Source organism: Piliocolobus tephrosceles, chromosome 1 (genome assembly GCF_002776525.5).
Source record: "Piliocolobus tephrosceles isolate RC106 chromosome 1, ASM277652v3, whole genome shotgun sequence".
Taxonomy (NCBI): Eukaryota; Metazoa; Chordata; class Mammalia; order Primates; family Cercopithecidae; genus Piliocolobus; species Piliocolobus tephrosceles.
This window is the reverse complement of record NC_045434.1, coordinates 178,758,683-178,782,320: the sequence shown is the minus strand read 5'-3', so window position 1 is coordinate 178,782,320 and position 23,638 is coordinate 178,758,683. Positions and strand designations below refer to the sequence as shown.

At 55.4% G+C, this 23,638-nt stretch overlaps 1 protein-coding gene across 1 annotated transcript in view; it reads left to right on the top strand.

Moving 5' to 3' along the window:
- PTPRF (protein tyrosine phosphatase receptor type F) overlaps positions 1-23,638 on the top strand; it is a 99,798-nt gene that overhangs the window by 22,610 nt on the left and 53,550 nt on the right. Inside the window, exons 5-7 of the mRNA XM_023221366.2 lie at positions 6,489-6,634; positions 6,798-6,939; positions 22,333-22,521. Of these exons, the coding sequence (XP_023077134.1) occupies positions 6,489-6,634; positions 6,798-6,939; positions 22,333-22,521 (477 nt within the window). The remainder of the gene's footprint in view (positions 1-6,488; positions 6,635-6,797; positions 6,940-22,332; positions 22,522-23,638) is intronic.

Sequence of the window (23,638 nt, the reverse complement as noted above, 5' to 3'; positions counted from 1 at the left end):
AGGTAGAAAGCAGCTGAAGAAGCTGAAATCCTGCCTTATCCAGGTAGGGAGTTTGGGGGACTCAGGCCTTCTCCCAGGCAGAGAGCCATGGGGCAGGAGCATGGGCTCGGGGTCATGGTGACTGAGCCCCAGGAGCCAGGGTCTGTCCTCCGGGCCTGTCTTACACTGCACACACTTATGGATCTCTCCCTGCACTGAGGCCAGTCTCGGGCTGAGCTTGAGTAACTACTAGCCAGGGGCAAGTGGCCATACATGGACAGGGCCACTGCAGAAGGTAGGGTAGGCCCCCCAGAGAATTGATGGCTGGGGCAGTGAAGCGCGGAGCGGACAAATGTGTTTCAATAGGCCTCTTAACGAGACAAATGAATGGGGGCCCTGGCCTCTGAGGGGAGTGGAGGGAAGCGGGTGGAGAAGCAGCTGCCAAGAGTTAGCCCAGAGGCCCCAGCGTCAGTGCCACACACGCAGCTCCAGTGGAGATCTGGGCACACATTGGGGTAGGATCTGCCACAGCGCAGCTTCCCCAGCCATGCTTCGTGGCTTCTCAGGAGGGGAGGTTGTGGGGCCAGAGGTGTCCTGAGCCAGGGCAGAGTTTTTTGCTGATCTCAAGTGCGTGTCACGTGCCTGCCTTCAGGCAGGACCTGTAGTGTGGAGGCACCGGCTTGTGAGCAGTGACCACAGGGTGTGCTGGGTGGGTGGCACTGACACAGGCCATGGTGGAAGCATCTTGGGAGGGGAGTTGGGAGGTTTCCTGGAAGAGGGGAGCCCTGAAGGGTGAGTGGACATTTGCTAATGGGGGTGTATTGCATAATGAGGTGGGGTTGGGGGGAAGAAGAAGGAATGTGGCTGGGCTTCTCTGTGGAACTCATGGGAGAGCCACGGTGAGAACCTGACAGCATGGGACAGAGGTGGGGTCCCAGGGCCAGGTGGGAGTGAGACCCTGGTTATGGCCCATTTACCCAGAATCCTAGGAGCCCAGAGCAGGATGCGTGCTGGCTGGAGGGGTGGGTGGTGGGTGGGTAGACAGAGGTGGACAGAGGCTGAGGAGCTGGGAGTGTGTCTGTTGTGTCATTTCCCTCCTCCCCAGAGCCTGTGGAGCACACAGGGTCTGTTGTCTGTTGTCATGCTCTCCCCCTTGTTCTATGGGTGGCCTAGCTAGACTCTGCTCCCTGTGGGACTTCCCACAGGTTCCGTTGCTTTCTCTCTCTCGGCCTGTTTTCCTATTGCACAATGCGGATGATCACTCCTACCTGGAAAGGTTAACTGAGGTCACGTGGACGAGGCGCCTGGAACCTAGTATGTATTCCCCTTATCTGAGGCCATGACCTGGGGCTCTTGCTGTGTCCCTGGGAACCAGGCTTGTCTCTGAATGGGCTCCAGGAGCAGTCAGAGGAGCTCACTGAGTCCCCGCCTAAGCTGCTCAGAGCCGGGAAGATCTGCCTCTCCAGAAGCTCCCTGCCCTGCCCTTGCTGACCCTCACAGCCCTGCCTCCGTGTTCCCTTTGTGTACATGTGTATGTGTACTCCATGGGAAAGGCACAATATAGCAGTCAGTTTCTATAGAAGAGCCTTGATGGTGGCCCCGTTTGACTGTCCCTGGGGCTGGACCCCTACAACCTCCCTGGGAGGTGGTTGCAGCCGCCCTTCTCCAGCCACTTCCACTTATTCCTTTCTTAGGCCACTTCCTCCCACCCTGCATGGGTTTGGTGGCCCGAGAACGTTGCCGTGCATATCCCGGGAGCTGAGCTGAAAGGGCTGTGCGGCCCGCGACCACTGTGTGTGTCGGGGAGGGGGCATGCTCTCGTGGGGCGTCAGGCCAGGTGGCAGTGGGTAACTGGCAGAAAGGCCCTCCTGGTGTGTTCTGGTGGCACCCTGTTGACCCAGTCTCAGAAGTTGTGTTCAGATCTCCCTGAACACCAGCTGTGGGTCAGGCACTGGGCAGAGTAGTCAGAGTAGCTTGGTTTGCTGCCTGCCTGGGGACCTGACACTGTGGGATCTGGTCAGTGCTGGGATGGGCGCCTCAGGCCATGGGACACAGAGCAGGCTCCTACAGCAGCTTGGTCAGGTGGGACATGAGAGAGGGGCTGGGCTGGGCACGCTCAAAGGCAGGGAGGAGCCTGAAGACCTGGCCTGTCAGGGTAGCCTGGGTGGTGGGTCCAAGCTGTGTGCTCTGCACAGTGCCGGGCCTATACTATAGTAGGTGATCAAAAAATATGTGTTGAAAAAGTAAAGAAGCCGAGTGTGGTGGCTCACGCCGGTAATCCCAGCACTTTGGGAGACCAAGGCAGGTGGATTGCCAGAGCTCAGGAGTTTGAGACCAGCCTGGGCAACGTGGTGAAAACCCTGTCTCTACCAAAAATACAAAAAATTAGCCAGGCATGGTGGTGTGCACCTGTGGTCCCAGCTACTCGGGAGGCTGAGGTGGGGGGATCGCTTGAGCCCAGGAGATGGAGGTGGAGGTTACAGTGAGCTGATTGTGCCACTGCACTCCAACCTGGGTGACAAAGTGAGACCCCCCTCTCAAAAAAAAAAAAAAAGACTAAAGAAAGGTGAGCCTTAGAGCTTAGGAGGACCACATTTCAGAGGGGAGTGGAGAGAGGAACGTCAGGCCTGTTGGTAGCTGAGGAGAAGTGTGGTTAGATCTGAGCTCCCCCAAGATTCTCTGCTGAACGAAAGGGGCAACGCCTTGTCTCCGGTGCTGTGTGTCCTGCGGGTGGAGGTGGATTGGAGGGAAGCGGAGGGCGAGGCCTGGTTGAGGGGCGGGGCCTGCCTGTCTGGTCCCCCGGGCTGCCCTGGGCCAGCCTGGCCGAGTCTGTTGGGTGGGTGGGCAGGGTGCAGGCTCCTCTCCAGCCTCAAAGGGAGGGGAGTTGTTCTGCCTCCTCGATAGCCCCAGGCCTTGGGCACAGCCCAGCCTCCCACGGCTCTCGGGCCCTCCTCCTTCCAGGCCGCCGGTGACCCACACCTGGCTCTCCTCCCCGGCGTCTCCTCTCTGCCTCTTTGTTTGGAGCTGAGGCCCCGCCCCGCCCCGCCCCGCCCCCAGGCCCACTCGCCCGGCCATTCCGGTTCAGCAGGTTCCAGCCCTCGGTTTCTGCCGCTGCAGGTCCCGGCAGGAGCTAGAGGGGCACTTTTTCCCCGGGTTTCTCTCCCCTGGTGCAGCAGGGGCCGCAGTCCTCATCCTCCTCAGTTTCTCAGTTCGGTCCTTCTTTCATTCTCCACTCCTGGGTGCCAGGAACTGGGTCAGACACTGGGACAGGAAACCAAACAGGCATGCTCTCTGCCCTGCCCGGGGTTATGTTCTAGGAGGGGAAGCAGCCATTAATCAAACACCAAAAATGTGGAAAAGTAATAGCCTCACACGTGTGCATAATAAACCGTGAGTGAAAGTTAGAAGCTCAGCAGGTAGGTAATAAGCTAGGAGCAGTGCTGTGGGAGGCAAGGGAGTTACCCTCGAGTTTCAAACCAGGAACTGAGCACATGGGTTGGGGGCAGGGGGACTGGAGAAGGCAGTGATATTCAAATAGAGAGCAGAAGGATGAATGGAAGTTAGAGGGTATGGTGGAGGTTGGCAGAAGCAGCAGCTTATGCAAAGGCCCTGTGGCTGCAGGGAACATGACATTGCTTCTTTAGAGGAGTCAAAGCTGGGGCTCTGGGGAGAGCACCTCGGTCAGACCCTGCGGCTTTGTCTGCCATAATAGGTGTTTTGTTTTGAGAGTGATTCGGGGGCCTTTGGAGGGTTTTGATGGGGCTGGGTGTCGGGGGAGTCTGTCAGCTCACTGTGGACACTAAGTAGAGAACAGACGGGAGGCATGGGGCAAGCCTGGAGGCAGGGGCTCCCGCGTGTTAGGCCAATGGAGTGCCAGTCAAGGGAAGGTGGTATCTGGACTAGGGTGTGGCAGCGCAGATGGAGAACCCTGAGCTGCTCTGTGGAGGGCTTCAAGTGTGAGGGAAGAGTGTGTGGTATGGGGGTGGGGGACAGGAGACACCCCCAGTGGAGCCTGAGCAGGAGAGTCGTGTCTGAAAGGGCCTGTCTGGAAGGAACAACAGGGGCCAACTTTGCAGACAGCTGTAGTTGGGAGAGCCTGGAGCCTCATTCACATGGCATTCAGGGGAAGGGCAAGGCACGCTGGGGGGTTCTGGACCTTCTGTGGTGTCTCCTTGTCTTTCTGGCCACTACAGCCTCCCTGAGCTGGCTGCCCAAAACTGCCCTAGGCACTCTAAGAACATAGTCAGTCCCAAGGTCTCCCGCCAGGGAAGGCCATAGGCGAGCTTAGGAGTGAGAAGGCTGGATCAAAGCCTGGCTCCACGCCTGCATCCCTCTGACTTGCCAGTCATTTCACCCTCTGAGCCTCTATTTCCCCACCTCTTAAATGGGGATAATAATACTACCTACCTTATGGGATTGCTGTGAGACTGATAATAATGTTGATACGAATGATGGCCTCACTCATGGAAGGCCCACCACGTAAAGCAGTTTACAGACATTCCATCTATGACAGAATCCCGTGTCACTGTTTTGGAGATGGGAAAACAGAGGCTCAGAGATGGTGAGTGACTCGCATAATAATTACATAAATCCCCCAGAGCCCCTGGCCCCTGGAGTTCTCAAAAGTTCCTTCCCTGCTGGTACCTGCAGCTGCTCCTCTCTACCTCGCTCCCATAGACCCTCTCCTCCTTGGAGACTGCCCCATCTGCTGACCCTTCTCTGCTGGATCAACACCTTCTCCCTCTCTGCTGGCTCCCATCAGTGTTTAAACATTGCCTTTCATATCTGTCTTCAAGAAAAAAAGAAAAACAAAAATTCACAAACCTCCCTTCCCCCCTCATCCTTTCCAGCTGCCGGCTGTATAGTCACCTGTACTTCCCTCTCTCCCTCATCACCTCCCAGTCATTCTTTGGCTGGCTTTGGTCTGGCTTTGGCCCCCCCACCCACCACTCCACTGACTCTGTTCTTGTCAAGGTCCCTGACAGTCTCGTGTGAACTGTTTTGTACCAGGTGTTTTACAGTCAAACATGCCTGGATTCAGGTCCCAGATGTGCCCCTCATTGGCATGTGACCTTGGACAAGTGACTTGACTCCTCTGAGCCTGTAAACTGGGAATAATAGCAACGAAGGACTAAAGATAAAGAACCTGGTGCAGAGTGGGTGCTTGGCAAAGGATTGTGATCATTGCACACGTTTCTGTGCCAGGTACCAGGCTGGGCCTGGACTCCTGGGGACTGAACAGGTGGTCTGAAAGGTCATTTCTCATGGCACTAGCCCTTTTTGGAGCTGTTCATTGGCCTGATTAATAGGAAACAGATCAGCTGTCAAGATTAACGAGTTATTGCTATAAGATTGTAGCAGATGAGTTGGGCTTCTCTGGGTTCATGACCCTAGGTGGTGGAATTCTTAGGGATAGGGGCTGCAGGTTGGCCCTAGTATGTGTACTAAGGTGATGAGGGTGTGGCAGTGCCATATCTGAGGCCCCACCTTTCCTTTTTTTTTTTTTTTTTTTTTGAGTCTCACTCTGTCACCCAGGCTGGAGTGCAGTGGTGCGATCTCTGCTTACTGTAAGCTCCGCCGCCTCCCGGGTTAACACCATTCTCCTGCCTCAGCCTCCCTAGAAGCTGGGACTACAGGCGCCCGCCACCACGCCTGGCTAATTTTTTTGTGTTTTCAATAGAGACAGGGTTTCACCGTGTTTGCCACAATGGTCTCGATCTCCTGACCTCGTGATCCGCCCGCCTCGGCCTCCCAAAGTGCTGGGATTACAGGCATGAGCCACCGCGCCTTGCGGAGCCCCCACCTTTCTTTTCCTCCCTCTGCCTCCCTGTGGACACCTTGAGGAGACTGTCAGAAGGCAGTAACCCAGTCAGTGGGGGAGGGATGGGAGAGGCAGATTTACAGGAAAGCATTCACCTGGGAAGACATCCAGAGATACTTAGGAACTGGACTGGACTGTCTAGGCCGTGGGGACTGCTGCTGGTATGTGGGGGCTGGGAGAGAGGGAGGAGTCACGGTTCCTGGCTAGAGCCCCGGGGTGGATGGTGGTGCCATCACTGAGATGGAGAGCAGGGGGAGGGACAAGTCTCGGGGAGAGCTGGAGCTCTTCCCAGAAGCTCTCCAGCATGCCGTTTTCCTGGAGCTTGGAATTGATGTGGGGAGGGCAACGGAAGGGTGCGGTAGTAGTGTGAACTCCAGACTCCCAACAGCTGGATTCCGATCTTAGCTCTACCACTTACCAGCTGTGTCATACTGGACAAATCCCTTAACCTCTCTGGGCCTCTAGAAACAGATAACAGTTGTAGCACCCACCTCATATGCTTAACAGAGTTAACAAATGTTAAGCTCTCTGAACAGTGCCTGGCACATACTAAGTGCTGCATAAAGGTGAGGTGTCCGTGTTTTCTTTGTAGGTCTTTCTCTCTGCTCCCATGACTGCCACCTGCCTCACTGGCCATTCCTGTAGTGACTGTGCCGTCTTGGTGACTTGGTGTCTCCATCTCTTCCAGGCAAACCTGTCTTCATTAAAGTCCCTGAGGACCAGACTGGGCTGTCAGGAGGGGTAGCCTCCTTTGTGTGCCAAGCCACAGGAGAACCCAAGCCACGCATCACATGGATGAAGAAGGGGAAGAAAGTCAGCTCCCAGCGCTTCGAGGTGCGTCTGTGGTGGGAAGGGGTAGGCAGGGCTGAGGGTCTGCCCACACTCTCTCCTTTCAGTCTCCCTCCCCATGGACCTTTTGGAGGTGGGAGGACAACTGACCCTGAGCAGGCTCCTGTGTCCTGAGTAGGCTGTGACCCCATGTCTGTCCCCTTGACAGGTCATTGAGTTTGATGATGGGGCAGGGTCAGTGCTTCGGATCCAGCCATTGCGGGTGCAGCGAGATGAAGCCATCTATGAGTGTACAGCTACTAACAGCCTGGGTGAGATCAACACTAGTGCCAAGCTCTCAGTGCTCGAAGGTACGTGCTAGGGAGACATGTGGCACAGTGGGCTGCCGGGCTGAGGTGTGGGAAGAGCCAGCCAGCCCTGATCCTACCCTGGGCCCATGTGCATTTGGCAGAAAGGAGGACTGGCCACCTTGGGGTCGGTGAAAGTCAGTGGTGGACAGTGATAGTCATTGGATCTGACCTGGATTGTGTGGCTTATGCTGAGGCCAGCCATGTGGGGCATGATGCCTTTGTATTCTACTGCTGAGCTGGGTCGTCGCTTGGGTGGGGTCTGGGGTCTGACTCAAGGTGTGGAGCTGCAGCTGTGTATCCCTTGGGTTACGTGGTTATGGCTGTGGCTGTGGCGGTGACCCTGATTTCCATGTGGAGCCTGGCCGTAGGTGTCAGGTGTGTTTCTTGTTGCCCCTGTGAGCTGAGGGTTGGAGCTGTGTCCGTGGATTTTAGTGTCTTCTCTCACTTGGTGGCTTCTCCATTCATTCACAAGCATTCCCTGGATCACCTTGAAGTCCTCTGAGCATGTGTCTAAGCCAAGTCTTGAGGACAGGTGGGAGTTGGGGGTGGCGGTTGGCAGCTAGGCTGGTGCCCAGGCCCAGAAGCAAGAGAGAATGGAGCTTTCAGAGAGCTCTGAGTAGTTCAATTTGGGTTTTCTGGAGGGCAGAGGGGGAGCTAGAGAGCACAGGAAAAAGGGGAAAGCAATTCAGCATGAGTCTGGAGAGGTTTGGAGGGCAGATTACACAGGCTCTGGCTGAGAAACGAACACTCTCCTAGGGACATAGGAAGCCACAAACAAGGCGGGGGGTGACATGATCAGACCCCAGCCACAACGGATTCATCGGTCTGAATTAGTATTTTCAAAATATAGCATCGATTGTTGCTTTCTCTTTTTTCTTTTTCTGTTCTTTTTTCTTTTTTTTTCTTTTCTTTTTTTTTTGAGAAGCAGTCTCACTCTTGTTGCCCAGGCTGGAATGCAATGGTGCGATCGCAGCTCACTGCAACCTCTGCCTCCTGGGTTCAAGTGATTCTCCTGCCTCAGCCTCCCAAGTAGCTGGGATTACAGGCGCACACCACCACGCCCGGCGAATTTTGTGGTATTAGTAGAGATGGAGTTTGGAATGTTGGTCAGGCTGGTCTTCAACTCCTGACCTCAGCTGATCCGCCTGCCTCAGCCTCCCAAAGTGCTGGGATTATAGGTGTGAGCCATTGCACCTGGCCAATTGTTGCTTTCTTTTTTTAAATGTGATGTCGATACCTGTTCCTTTTTGAAGAATTGAAAACTATAGAATAGCACAGAGGGAAAAATTAAAATGTCTCCTTCTACCTCTACTAATAAATTTGGTTATTTGCTCATGGCCTATTTTCTGTGCATATATATACATATATGTGTGTGTGAACAGAAATGGGACCACATACTGTCTGATGATTTGTAGACTGCTTAAAAATATATATATATGACTAACATCATTCTTGCCATTAAATATTCTTCTGTATCATTAATCCTTTTTTTTTTTTTTTTTTTTTGAGGCAGAGTCTCGCTCTGGAGTGCATTGGTGCCATCTTGGCTCACTGCAACCTCTGCCTCCTGGGTTCAAGCGATTCTTCTGATTCAGCCTCCCAAGTAGCTGGGACTACAGGCGCACACCACCATGCCCGGCTAATTTTTGTATTTTTAGTAGAGATGAGGTTTCACCATATTGGTCAGGCTGGTCTTGAACTCCTGACCTCGTGATCCGCCCACCTTGGCCTCCCAAAGAGCTGGGATTACAGGTGTGAGCCACCGTGTCCAGCCTGTATCATTATCCTTAATGGCTATGGGTAAGCTGTCACATGGAAGTACCCTACTTTATTTAGCCATTCCCTTATTGTTGGACACATATGTCGTTCTCAGTTTTTTGTTTCTATAAATAAGGTGCCATACACATCGTTGCAGATGGATGTGTTCACCTTCCTGATTATTTCCTTATTCTAGATTCATGGAAGTGGAATTGCTGAGTCAAAAGGCACATGCATTTTTAAGCCTTTCCATATTTCCAGAAGATTGTGTCAGTTCATACTCCTGCCAAGCAGGGCAGAAGAGTGCCTCTTTCCTGCACATCTTCCCCAGTGTTGGGAATTATCATCAAAAAATTTTTTGCCAAGTTAATAGGCAAAAAGTGGCATCTCAATTTAATTTGCATATCTTTGATTACAAGAACAGCTGAACATCTTTTCACATTGGCCGTTTTTACGTTTTATCTGTTCACACCCACATCTCATTCGGTTACTCTTTTTGTTGTTGTTGTTGTTTGATTTTTGGTTTTTTGTTTGTTTGTTTGTTTTTTGAGATGGAGTCTCTGTTGCCAGACTGGAGTGCAGTGGCGATCTCAGCTCACTACAACCTCTGCCTCCCGGGTTCAAGTGATTCTCCTGCCTCAGCCTCTCCAGTAGCTGGGACTACAGGTCCACCACGCCCAGCTAATGTTTGTATTTTTTGTAGAGATGGGGTTTCACCATGTTGGTCAGGCTGGTCTCGAACTCCTGACCTCGTGATCCACCCACCATGGCCTCCCAAAGTGTTGGGCTTACAGGAGCTACCACGCCCAGTGCCAGTTACTCTTTTGCATCTGTGTCTCATGTGAGTCCATGGGCTCTACAAGCTTAGAGGATCCATGGAGGACAGTGGTTAAGACTCTGTACCACTCACTTCCCATGTGTCTTTGGGTTAGTAACTATGCCTCTGAGCCTCATTTGCTCCATCTGTAAATGAATATAATGCCTACCACCCAAGCTGGTTTGGAAGATTGAATGCTCTGTTTATGAAACACTTCCCAGGAGTGTGGTGGTGGTTGCTGTGGGGCTGGAAGCTGTACATCTTGAGGCCTCACCACGTGAGCTGAAGGTGGTTGGCCTCTGTGCTGCCTGGCATCATCCGGGTGGTGCAGCCCCACTGCCTACTCCCATGGGGGGACTTACCTGTGCAATAGGAACTCAGAGAACAGGTCCTGGGCCAGCATCACTGATTGCTGAGTGTTCTCAGGCTCCTCCCTGCCACTGCTGACCTCAGTTTCCCCACTCGTGACCTGGGGCAAGTATTTCAACGCTGTCCAGTCTTCCTGTTGGCATCTGTCCTAGCAGGGAGCCATCTGCCCTGCCCTGATATTTGGTAGGCAGCTGAAGGACCAGATGCCCCAGAGGGCTTCTTTTCAGGCTCTCAGATTGGGGAACAGGGCCTCCTTGTTAGTGTTGAAAGAGAAGTCCTTCAAAAGCGCCTAAGCCCCAGGTCCTATGTCAGGAGCCCTCTTACCTCTGCCACTGCCCTGGGCAACCTTATCTTTTAAAGGGTTGAGGAGGATGGAGGTGGTCTTTCAGGCCTGGGGTGAGGAGAACTGACTCAGACTGACAGCAGGGGCTGGGTGCGGTGGCTCACACCTGTAATCCCAGCACTTTGGGAGGCAGAGGCCTGCACATCACTTGAGGTCAGGAGTTCGAGACCAGCATGGCCAAAATGGCAAAACCCCATCTCTACCAAAAAAATACAAAATTAACTGGGCGTGGTGGTGCACGCCTGTAGTCCGAGCTACTTGGGAGGCTGAGGCAGGAGAATTGCTTGACCCCAGGAGGAGGAGGTTGCAGTGAGCTGAGATTGCACCACTGCTCTCCAGCCTGGGCGACGGGAGACTCTATCTCAAAGAAAAAAAAAAAAAAGGGACTGGCAAGAGGTGTCCCTGCAGGAGGTGTCTCTGTTTGGTTTCTTTATCGGGGCGGGCGGTATGTGTTTGTGCTTCTGGGGTGTGAGACGTGTCTGATGAGGCTGGGGAGAGTATGGTGCAAGTACCCAGACCCTGTCCATGTTCCGGGGAAGGGTGTGGAGCTGTGGGCCTGAGTGAGCCCCTCCTGCTTCTGAAACACAGCACCAGGAAGACAAAATGCTGACTTATCCTGTTGGTCTGTGTAACCTTGACCAGCATTGGGCTTGACAGAAAGGCATGCTGGGGGAGAGCCAGAGGGTGAATACCCGCCCCCCGCCCCGCCTCACCCTACCCCTCCCCAAGCTGGGTGCCTGCAGGAACTGAGTGAAAGGATGGCTAGACTGGAACTCTGGGGTGGGGCCGGCAGGAGCCAGGGCCATTCTTGGGAGGCCACCACAGGGTCCGAGGAGGGCTGGGGAGGGGATGGAGCTGGTTGGGATCTGAGAAGTAAGAGTCCAGCCCCCCTCCTGAGTTGCACACAGCTCTGCCTGTGAGCTGGGCTCCTTGGAGAGTGGCTGAGGGCTGTCTGGAGTGAAATGGCTCAGGTGAAGATCAATGTGCCCCCAAAAACGAGTCCAGGCCTGCAGTCTGTTCTGTGGCCTCTGCCTTTGCCTCATGTCACACCAGGCCCAACTACTCTGGCTCCAGGGCCACTCCCAACACAGCCTGTGGGAGTGCCCCCCATTCATCCCCCATAGCCGTGCCCTTTGCACCCCGCTTCTGAGCAGGATTGTCATTCCCAGTGTGGCCTCCCCTCGACACCCCTGCCAGGGCTGCATATGAGGTGGGGGTGCCCAGCACAAGCTGGCCGGGGTGAGCCCGTCCTGGCTGTGATGAGCGTGGGGCCCGCTGCCCAGCGTTCCTGTCTGAGTGGTAATTGAAGCCATTAGCGCGCCAGCCTCTCCCTCGCCGGGTAATGGCAGGAAAAGCTCTTCTCGCTCCGCACTCTTGAGGCGGCGGCTGAATCACTCCCCCTCCAACCCGCCCGCCCGCTGCCGCCACTGAGACAGGGAATCTGACATTTTCCCTCACCAGGGAGGGGGAGCCCTGGGGGGAGGGGAGGGAGGCAGGCCTGGATTCCTGGCCTTTCCCCCAGGAGGATGGGGGGCAGCGAAGGTCTTGGAGCTCAGTCTGTAAGTCATGGATTCACCTGGGGCCGCGGGTTTCAGGCCTGGAAGGACTGGCTGGGAAAGCCCAGGAGGCCGCCAGACATTTAGTGGTGTGGGGAGGGCACTGATGACTTTGGGTAGCTTCTGGGAGGGACAAGGAGGCGGGGAGAAGAAAGAGACTGTGGAGGAGAGATGAGCTGTTTTGGACTTGTGGGGGGCGGGGGGTGCCTAGCTCCAAGGTAGCTAGTTTGTCTTGGGGTCTGAGTACAGGTAGCATTGTTTGTCTTGGGTTCATTGATAGGGCAGATAGCGTGCACCTCTGTGTGTGGTGTGGGTGCCCTGTGTTCCATGATTAAGGCAGTGTGTGTGTGAAGTGTGTGGTGCGGTGTATACAGCAGGGGTGCTGCCTTGCAAGCTGTGTGCACAGAACAGGGTGTGCAGTAGTCGGTGCACATGTGAGCTTCAGGCAGTGGGGAAGGGGCAGTGTGTGCAGGAGGCACTGCATGCTTTATGGGCAGTGTGTGCAGCACACAGTGCTTGTGTGCATCAGGCAGTGCGTGGGTGTGGTATGTAAGCAGGTGGTGAGTACCTTATGGGCTATGTATATACAAGGGATATGCATCAGGCGGTGGAGGCAGTAGGCAGTGTGTGTGTTTGTGTGTATCAGGCAGTATATGCGTGCAGCGTGCTGTGCGGCAGGCTACCTGTGTTTATATCAGGCAGTGTATGCGTGTTTATGTGCAGCAAGGGTGTGCAACAGGTGTTGTGCAGTAGGCCGTGTTTGTGCAGCAGGCTGTGTGTGTGTGTACAGCAGGTGGTGTGCAGCAGGCTGTGTGTATCACACTCTGTGTGTGTGTGTGCAGCAGGCAGTGTGTGTGTGTATGTATCAGGCAGTATATGGTGTGTGTTTATGTGCAGCATGCAGTGAGTAGTTTGGTGCACAGCAGGTGGTGTGCAGCAGGCTGTGTGTATGTATCAGGCTCTGTGTGTGTGTGTACAGCAGGTGGTGTGCAGCAGGCAGTGTCTTTATCAGGCAGTGTGTGGTGTGTGTGTGCGTGTTTATGTGCAGTGAGCAGTTTGTGGGGTGTGCAGCAGGCAGTATGTTTATGTGTGTGTGTCCAGCAGGTGGTGTGTAGCAGGCTGTGTGTGTGTGTGTGTGTGTGTGTGTGTGCGCGCGTGCAGTGGGTAGTTTGCAGGAGTGTACAGCAAGCAGTGTGCATGGCATGTACATCAGGTGGTGTGCAGCAGGCAGTGTGTGTGTGCGCGTGTGTGTACAGTAGGTATGCAGTGGGCAGTGCGTGTGTGTGCGTGCAGCAGGCTGGTGTGTACAGCAGGTGGTGTGCAGCAGGCTATGTGTGTATACATCAGGCAGTGTATGTGTGTGCAGCAGGCTGTGTGTGTATATGCGCAACAGGCAGTATGTGCAGCAGGCCACGTGTGTGGTGTGTACAGCAGGTGGTGTGTACAGCAGGTGGTGTGCAGCAGACTGTGTGCTTGTACATGCAGCACATAGTGTATGTGTGTGGATGTCAATGCTTGTGCATGTGTGTGGTGTGTACAGCAGGTGGTGTACAGCAGACTGTGTGCCTGTACATGCAGCACATAGTGTATGTGTGGATGTCAGACAATGTGCATGTGTGTGGTGTGTACAGCAGGTGGTGTGCAGCAGGCAGTGTGTGTGCCATGTGGATAGCAGGTGACGTGCAGCAGGCTGTGTGTATAGGTGTGCCTCGGGCAGCGTGGGGGGTGGGAGTGAACAGCAGGTGGTGTGTGCCTTACAAGCTGTGTGGGCAGCAGCAGGAGTGGGCAGCAGGCAGCCTGAACTGAAGTGTGGTGGGGTCAGTCTGGCACTGGCAGGAGGTCAGAGATGCTGTGTCTGGGCTCGTTGTCTCTGGGACCCTGCAAGATCCCTGTTTGGAGCTGTTGGTCAGCCAGGAAGCTGGGCAGAGTTGGATGTGGCCAGAATGGTCTGGCTGAGCTGTTCTCAGCACCTGCAGTGGTCCCTCAGCATCTCCTCTGTAGCCAGGCGAGGAGGTGGGGTGCACCAGATAGGGATTCTGCCCAGGCCTGCCTGCAGGAGGTCTTGGGACACTTTCCTCTCCCTCTCCTACCCCACCGAGTCCATAATCCCTTCTGTCTGTTCCCACCTGGCCTCAGTATACCCACCGGCCAGGACCATACTACCTATGCCATGCGGGCCAGGGAATCCAGGTGTCTGGATGGAGTGCCTCGTGTCGCCAACCTTGGAGCAGGCTCTGGGGAAGGGCTGTCAGGCACATGAAGTAGTGACCAGGGTGGAGGCAAATCAGTGCTGTACTGAGCTTGGACTTCTGGGTTCTGCAGGAGCTCTGACCTGGCTGGCTTTGGGGCTTGGAGGATGATGAAGGACCTCTTAAAATACCCCCTGACCACTCCCCAACACAGTCCTTTTGGAAACAGCTCTAGAGACAGAGGGCCAATGACAGACGTTTGACTCCGTCCTGAGGTATCCTGGGCTGGGCTGGAACTGGAGCAGAGCTGGCGAGGGAGCTTACATTTGCAAGATGGGTGCATGTGTGTTTCCTCAAGGAGTCTCTCTCCCTGCTCCACCTCCTGCCCTGTTCCAAACCTGTATATTCCTCCCACCCATGGTGGAATGACTTGGCCCAGGCCTGACTTTGATGGCTGGGGAGTTTGGGTAAAGGGCTATTGCAGGCACAAGATGGCTTCCCAAGGGGCAAGATGTGATCCCTTTCTATTGTCTACATGTGTGTCTGGGGTAACAGTCTGCTTTGGCAGAAGCTGGGCCTGTCACCTACCTGATTTCCAGCACAGAGGATGTAGAAATGGCCCCAGAACCTGGAACCCAAGCCAGCTTCTACCCCTCCCTTAGCAACTGAGGCATGACCTATATACCCCTGGTCCAGCTGCTGTGGTCCTCTGTGACCTGTCCTTCCACCCCCATGACCATAGTAGATTTCAGATCCACGCAGACATGAGGTTCTACAACCATTTCCTGGAGGTTCTAGACCCCAGGCATGGGGATGGGAGAGGTATTAAGTAAGTAGGCACTGCCGGGAAGGCCTTAAAGGTCAGACCCTGGGTTTCTTGGTACCTAGACTCTCCTGTTTTTATTAACTGTGATCTGCCTTCAAGTGCCCAAGTGGACTCCCTTCTGAATGGGTGCTCCTGTTTAGGAGGTGGTACCTCTGCCTCTTCTGTTAGCCGTGGACGCTGGGCACTTCCCCTGTGCCCAGCCTGACCCCCTGTCCCTATAGTCATGGGTACTTGCAAGGCCTACTGTGCATGTTCCCTAGCCTCATGACCACAGTGGAGCCAGTGGCTCTGGGAACAGGCTCACCAAGATGGAGGTTTAAATGCCCAAATGCCCTGTGCGTGCACGTTCTCCATCCTTGGTAAGGTGCTCCCTCCCACTGGTTTGCTTGCTGGGGAGAGAGGACTTTTTTTTTTTTTTTTAGATGGTGTCTCACTCTGTCACCCAGACTCTGGAGTGCAGTGGCACTATCTTAGCTCACTGCAACCTCTGCCTCCCGAGTTCAGACAATTCTTCTGCCTCAGCCTTCCGAGCACCTGGAACTACCGGCATGCGCCACCACACCTGGCTAATTTTTTGTTATTTTTAGTAGAGATGGGGTTTCACCGTGTTAGCCAGGATGGTCTCGATCTCCTGACCTTGTGATCCACCCACCTCAGCCTCCCAAAGTGCTGGGATTATAGGCGTGAGCCACCGCGCCTGGCCCTGAGAGGACTTTTTTTTTGAGATGGAGTCTCGCTCTGTCACCCAGGCTGGAGTGCAGTGGTGTGATCTCGGCTCACTGCAACCTCCGCCTCCTGGGTTCAAGTGATTCTCATGTCTCAGCCTCCCAAATAGCTTGGGATTACAGGCATGCGCCACCACGCCCGGCTAATTTTTTGTATTCTTAGTAGAGATGGGGTTTCATGAAACATGTTGGCCAAGCTGGTCTTGAACTCCTGACCTCAAGTGATTCGCCCGTTTTGGCCTCCCAGAGTGCTGGGATTACAGGCATGAGGCACCGCTCCTGGCCACATTTTAATCAGAGGTATGACATGATTAAACTTAAGCTTCAGAAAGGTCTGTGTGGGTGCATAGTTGGGGCTGGAAGGAAACCAATGACAGGTTGTTGCAGTCCAGGTGAGAGATGGCATTGGCGCAAATCTGGGTATGGGTAGGGGAAGATAGGGGAACAGATCACTAGAAGGTTAGAAGGAGGCTGGGCACGGTGGCTCATGCCTATAATCCCAGCGCTTTGGATGGCCAAGGTGGGCAGATCACTTGAGGTCAGGAGTTCAAGACCAGCCTGGCCAACATGGTGAAACCCCGTCTCTATTAAAACTGTAAAAATTAGCTTGGTGTGGTGGCGGGAGCCTGTAATCCCAGCTACTCTGGAGGCTGAGGCATAAGAATTGCTTGAACCTGGGAGGCAGAGGTTGCAGTGAGATGACATGGCACCACTACACTCCAGCCTAGGCGACCGAGCAAGACTCCATCTCAAAAAAAAAAAAAAAAAAAGAAGAAGATTAAAAAGAGTAGAGGCCTGCCTGGCTACCTGTAGGATTGGGGAGGTGCAAGGCTCCAGGTTCCTGGCTCTGGGGCTGGGTAGGTGGTGGTGCCATTTCTAAGATTCATGTACTGGAGGAGGACCAGGTTTGAGGAGGCAAGTTGGCGAGTCCAGTTAGAAATCTGTTGAGCCAGGTATGCGCAGGCATCCAGGGGAGGTGTTGAAGAGGCCTCATACACATTTGCCTGGCACTCCAGGGGACATCTGGAATTGGAATCTTGCAGGCTGAGAAATAGCAAATCTCAGGGAGCCAGAGCCAGGACAGAAGGAGCCCCAGGAACTGAATCTTCGTGTTCGGAGGAGGTTCCTGAGAGACTGGAGGGAAACCAGGACTGTGTGAGGCCAAGAAGATCAAGAGAAAAAAGTGTGTGAAGGAGTGGTCAGCAGGGCCGGTGCTGCTGAGAGGCCCAGCATGTGTCCTTAGCAGTTAGTTCTGTGGAGCCATTGTTGGCCTTGGTGTCGGGAGACAGCAGGGTGCGGCCGGTCCACAGGGCTGAGAAGTGAAAGGGAGGCTATCAGTCTAGAGTGATTGGAAGTAGGGCCTGAACCTAGGGAGTGAATGGATGACAAGAGTCTCCCTGGAGTAGGACTGAGGTTGGGGAGCCACTGAAGGAGAGTCCAGTGTGGACCAGAGTCTGGAACTGCAGTGTGGGTTGGGTGTATGCGTAGGGGATGGCCCCCGGGTTCATGTGGTGGGGAGGCCTCAACCAGGTTGAGTAGGGTGATGTGGGGTGCCAGGGAAACCCGAGGAAGGGGGGATAGGACTGGGAGGGGGAGGCCGCGCCTGCCAACAGGCCCCAAACAGCTCAGATTGAAAAACAAAACAGGCTTTTAAGATGCCAAGTTTGATGAAATCCGAGTGCTGGAAGAGGTGGGAGTTTGCTCTTGGAAAAACAGCTGAAAATCGAGACTCAAAGCTGCGAAGGGAGATGGGCCCAAGGCTCCCCAGGCCCCCCTTACTGCCTGGAAGCCTGGGGGTGGGGCTGGGCTCTCTGGGAGTGTGTGGGAGCATGCAGATCTGGCAGCCTTTGACTTTTGGGGGGCATCTGGCCCTGGCCCTGCTGAGGATGGAGCTGCTGGAGGTGGCCTCGGCTTCTGTGAAGAGGCTGGAGGGCAGGGGGAGCCAGCACTCCTGCCACCTATGAGGTTCCTTCATGTGTCTCATCCCTGCATGTGTCTCCAGGCGCATGTGTCTTGGCATAGGTGTGTCTGGCTCTGCATGTCTCCACATGTGTGTTTGTGTGTCTCTGTGTGCACCGCCTCTGGATCTGCTTGCATGTGTCTGTTTCCACAGGTGCTTGTCACTGCAGGTGCCCCTCCACATGCACATGTAGGTTTCTATTTTTACACCTGTCTGTTTCTCCATGTATATTTCTGTGGGTTCCTGGCTGTGCATGTTTCTACGGTGTCTGTGTGTTGAGAGGCAGGGTGAGGCCAGGCCCAACACTCAAGCTTAGGGGAGGCGGTCAGGCTCACAGACGGTACCACCCCAGGGAGCCTGTGTCTGTGTGTGCGGGTGTGTGCCTGCATTTGCACGGAGACGCCACGAAGCTGGGTAAACACGGGTGAGAAGGTCATACTGACAGACGGTGCTGCCTGCCCCGGGACCCTGCAAGGCGTCTCCATCTGTCAGCTTCCCTGGTGCGGCCCCTCCCTCTAGCCCAGAGACTCCCCCTCAGGCGTCCAAGGCTGAGCTGGACAAAGAGACCTGTGTGTACTTTGTAGGGGGCCTCAGCAGCCTCCACCCCCATCTTAGGCTCATCTGTCAGGACCCCAACACATGCCCCAGCTCCCACTAGACTCGCTTTGGTACTGTCATCTCACCACCTTCCCCGCCAACAGCCTTTACAAAGGCAGTTTTCCCCTCCTCCCTGGAAAGCTTTCTGCCTCCCATGCTCATGTGTTTCCTGTTCTTGAATCTCCCTCCTCCAGGAAGCCACCAAGATAGCAAGTGAGCTGTGGAGTCAAACCGATCAGCTCCAACACTGCTGTGGGAGGTTAGCCAAGTTCTCACCCACTTCTGAACCTTAGATTCCCACCATCGACCCCCGACCCTCCCCCCGCGAGGGTTTGTCATCGTCTTCTGCCCATGGGGCAACCAAACCTCTTCACAGAAGGGGACAGGTCTCATTGCTGCAGTGGCTAGAGGCCAGCTCTGTTAGGTGCAGGAGGCATTCACACACACGTGCACACTCCCCACCTTGCACACAGATCTGCGCGAGCCGGGGAGACCCTAGGGAATGTGTGTGCATGCTGCCTACGCATGCAGGTATAATCCGCAAATGGTGTGGGGAGTCGGGCTCCTGCGTACCTCTGCAGGCCCCTAAAGTCCCCATGGGCTTCTCCTTCCATCCAGGGGACCCTCTTATCAGGCGATGGCCTGAGATGCGTAGTGCGGACGCCCCCGGCGCTGAGGCTGCGGAGGCAGATGGCTCCTCCCCGCACTGTGCGGGGTACCCGGTTGCGGGTAGAGGGAAGGGCCGCGTCGGTGAAGCAGGAAAGCCTAGTGGGTGGATTCCCTGGAGCTGGGGAGCCGGGGCCTGGGAAGGGGCGCGGAGGCTCCACCCAGGCGGGGGCGGGAAGGGCGGTGCCGGGGCGGACAGCGGACGCGCGCGCCTGCACGGACTCGGGCACACGCAGCCCTTCAGCCGAGGCACCCGCCGCTCCGCCGTCGCCATGGCTACCGGCTGGTCTGGAGCGGGGAGGGGCCCTTCCTCCCCTCCGCGCCAACAGGATGCGATTTGAGGGGAGTCGGCATGACTGGTGCATCCCCGGGTTGGAACGTGGGTGCGTGCCTGCAAGTGTCCACACGTGGGGGACCCTGGGGTTCGCTTTGCGGTAAACACAAACGCCGCGGCGCTGTGCGGGGCTCTGCAGTGGAGCCGAGCTGAGGCGTGGTGTGGGGGAGGGCTGCCGGGCCCCTCACTCTCAGGGTGTTCATGCCTAGAGTGCTGGAGCTGGGGGCCTACCACCCGGTCTCCTCCCAGCCCCACCTCCGATTTGGCTATGTGACCTTGGGCAGGTGTTTAGATGTCTAGATCTCTCTAAGCCCCTGGTTGCCTATATACCTCATAAGGGTTTGGTAAAGATTTAAGTCATTTAGTAAAGCGTTTTAACCATAGTACCTGGAACCTAGTAAATGCTCCATAGATCTTACTGTCCCTCATACCTGGGTCTCAGTGTTCCCAGTTGTTGATGGGTTTGGAGTGATCATGTGACATCAGCTGAGGAGTTGCCCAGGTCCTCAACCTGAGTGTTGAGGCTGCAGTAGACCCAGCTCCTGCGGGTGCCTGTGGGGGAAGGTGGTAACTGTGCCAGTCTGGCTGGTAGGTCAGTTTACACCAGGATGCCCAGTGGCTCAGCCGGGCCAGGCGCATGGTGGGCATCAGGAAGGGGTTGCTGTACTTGGGTGAATTGAATGTTCAGATGCGCCTGGATGGGAGAGAAGGAAGAGGCAGCAGTGAGTCGCTCCTGAGGGGCTGAAGCCCTCCTGTAAGACCCACTTCCCTTCCCAGGTGGCAGAGTGGCAGCTTTCTGCATGCTGCCTGGAAGCCTAGTTGGCACAGGGGACTGGCTTTTGGGTCCTGCTGTTTTATGGACAGCTCTCCACACATTCTGGTTTTAGGCTCTGGAGGCAGTGCCTGAGGGATGATCTGAGCCAAGGACAGAGCCACTGAGGGCGTGATAATTGAGGGAGGAAAATTAATTGTCCTTAATTTGGCATAAATCCCAAAGACCTTCCCCGTGTAAAGAATTCAGAGTAGATTCCAAGACACGAGGCTGCACACATTTGTACTTCCCTTCCCTTTCCTGTCTGCGGGTGGAGATGAAGGCCACCTGACTCCTGGGCCCTGACTCTGGCAGGCCGTGGCCATGTCCTCCCCATGAACTGAGCAGGTAGGAATGAGGTCTTGGAAGAACTAGACTGGTGCTCTGGAGGGCACCTAGGATGGCCCTAGCAGCCGTGAGTGTCCCCAGGTATTGGGGAGGTGAACCCTGCACCTCTGGTCCCCCTCAGGCCTTCGTATGGAAGCAAGCAGCAGCTGGGCCAAAGGAGGTTCAGTCCTCTTCATTTCTGTCCTCCTTCCCTTCTCTTGCCACTAGTGAACATTTTACTTTTAAAAATCAAAGCTGAAAGGGTGCTGTGGGATCATATTTACAGCCAAGGAGACACTGGGTTTATATCCAGAACTTCTAGGGCTGCAGGTAGGGAAACGTGCAGCCAGGTCCCAGGAAAGGATGGGGTGGCAAGGCCGTCCTGGGAATCCTGCTGCTCCCTAGCCTGAGACCTCTGCTCCTCATGGGCCATAGTCCCTTTGGGATGCCCCTGGCAACTGGAGCCTTGGGAAGCGTCCCCTGGGGTCTGGCAGCAGATATATAGGTATCTTGCTCCTGCCTGTTGGGGCTCCTCCAACTCCCTCTTCTACCCCCCTCCCAATCGCTCCCCCCGGGTCTCCAAGAGGCTCCAGGGCGAGCTGGTTTCTGCCAGCCTTTACCTTCACGTCTGAGGGTGCCATGTGCCTTTACTCTGGCATAGAAGCCTGACTTCCCTTGGCACATGTTCCCACACACCCATCTTGTGCTGGGCTTGTAGAAGGGAGGTACAGAGTGGTGCTGGTCTCCCCCACCATGAGCCCAGCTCCCCCTCTTCCCCAGGAGACAGACAAAGGACACACATTCCCCTTGCCCCACATTGCGTGTGCCTGGCATCCACAATGGGAGAGACGCTCTGCTGAGGCCTTGAAAACGCTTGGTGGTTTGGTCCTAGTGGGAAGGGCCTCTCACCAGCCTAGGAGCTTCTGACTCTAGTCTCAGTACCTGTCTGCCCCAGTGGCTCAGCCCTTACTAGTTACACCAGCTAATATTCACTAGGAGTGAATTCTGCATCAGATGCTCTGCAACACCTTGCATGCACTATCAGATACAGACCTCACAATGGCCTTACGAGGTGGGCACTTGAACCCCGTGTACAGATGAAAGCAGACACAGAATGAGTAACATACCAGGCCCTAAAGCTAGTTTGTGGTGAAGGTGGGAGTCCCATTTGGCCTATGACTAGTCTGAGCCTGTCCTGGACTTGTGCTTCCAAGGGCTGGAGAGTGGATAGCCTTGCCCTCCAGGCCCTCGGGGCTGATATGGGAGCCCATGTGCAGTGGGAGTGGGTTTGCTGCTGACATCTGTTCCTCTTACTCCATGCCAGTGACTCCTCTGTGTACCGTCAACCCCTAGCAAGCTGGGAGAAGGCAGCCAGGAGGGCGTTTTCCCCATCCCCACCAACTTTTGGTGTCTTTAGAGCTTTTTTATCTCCTGTGCCTCCACATGCTCGGGCATGGTCCGCAGCCCTGACTGTGACTCCCAGGGTCAGGACTGAGTGAGAAAGCTCAAGGTCAAGGCTGCAGTAGAGAATAGGTCAAGGTCAGGATCAGAGTTAGAAGGGGATCATTGGTAGGGCTGGGTGCCCAGGGTCAGGGCTAGAGACCAGGCAGTGACCTGGGGCCCTGCCATGTGATAAAACTGAAGGCCAGATGGAGGGAACACTGTGTGTGTGGACAGGGGAGAGGGGGCTGGACAGCACAGAGGCCTTCAGGCTGAGCTGTGGCTGTTGGATGCTGCATGAGCTCCCCACTAGCCCCCACCCCTTGCAGCCCAGCATCCATACAATGCTTTCTGCTGTGACCAGCAGAGCATCGATTCTCGTTCTTCTCAGGGCCTGGAGAGATAAGTGCTGACGCCTTCAGTCTGAGGCATTGCCTCTCAGACCTGGAAACTCCCTGACAGGGGCAAGGGTGCCCCACTGCAGCCTCTGCCCTGCCAAAGAGACCTAGGGCCCTGTTTCCTCAAATAGGGGTACACGTCTTGCTTAGAAGTCAAGGATGGGGGAGGAGAGTCTTGAGGGCCCTGGCCAACCTGGAGTTGGGGAAGTTACCCCCAGAGGGGTTATAGGGGCCAGGCAGAGCCAGCCCTAATACACACATTGCTCTTCGTCTGCAGAGGAACAGCTGCCCCCTGGGTTCCCTTCCATCGACATGGGGCCCCAGCTGAAGGTGGTGGAGAAGGCACGAACAGCCACCATGCTATGCGCCGCAGGCGGAAATCCAGACCCTGAGATTTCTTGGTTCAAGGACTTCCTTCCTGTAGACCCCGCCACGAGCAACGGCCGCATCAAGCAGCTGCGTTCAGGTGAGCAGAGGGCAGGGGTCAAGTGACCATTCAGACCTCAGAACAGGCCTCTTGCCAGATCCCAGCACAGCCTACCCCCTTGGGCCTGGGCGCCTCCAGGGCTGAGCGGAGGGGACCTAGTGGGGTGGGCTGGGTCTTACTGCAAGTGTGCCTGGCCCAGGGAATAGAGCTCATGGTTGGCTGTGCCTTTACCTTCTTGGGATTGTCAGACTCCAGACTTTGGGCCAGTTCTGCCCCTCGCAGCACATGTGACGTGCCAATGTGGTGGACTTTTCACGGGTGCTCTATGGCTGTTCACCCTCCTCCCTGGCCTGAGACAGGGCCTGGATGATGCTTCTCTTTGCTTCCTCAGATGGCAGGGCTTAGCTGGGAAAAGAGGCCAAAGGTGCCTGATTCATCAGGCCTCAAAAGGCTGGACCTTAGGGGCCTGGAACTAAGGGGACTTGCTGTTGTCTCTCGACTACCAGAGCCACCTGTCTCCTCGGGATGTCTTTGTTGAGCCAGCTCGGAGCCCTGGGAGCAAGGATGCCATCGTGCAGGAAGGAGGTGTCGCCCCATTGATCGATCTGCCTGTGAGGCTCCCGCCAGGATAATTGATTCAGTTTTTGTGGGAACAGAGCAGGCGGGAAAAGAGGCTCAGAATCAGCTTGGCTGCATTCTGCATCTGCTGCCAGCACAGCCTGGACCAATAGTCTTTGCTTCAGAAGCTCTCCTGCTAGCTATGGGATGGTGGGCCTCGGGCAGGATGGCCAGTGCCGGCCAGAGCCCCTGCTGCCTGTCAGCTGTGATGTCAATGCTGAAAAGGAGGACATGACTCTTGCCCCTTTTAGGGGCCTGCAGGCTTCAGAGGTGCCCTCCCACTCCCTGGGATACCAGCCCCTCCCCATCAATTCCCACCAGGCTCACAGCCCCTTGGTGACCTGCAGGAGGAGGGAGAGACAAGCTTCCCAGCAGGGCAAGATTCTGGCCCCAGCCACGGCCGCCTGAGACAGCCCACGAAGTGTTAGCTCATTTAATTTAATTAAAACTCAACAAGATGGAGGCAGCTGTAGCGCAGTTAATTAAAACAGCCATAATCAAGGCAGCAAACGGCCGGCAGTGTTTGTGGCCGCTGCCC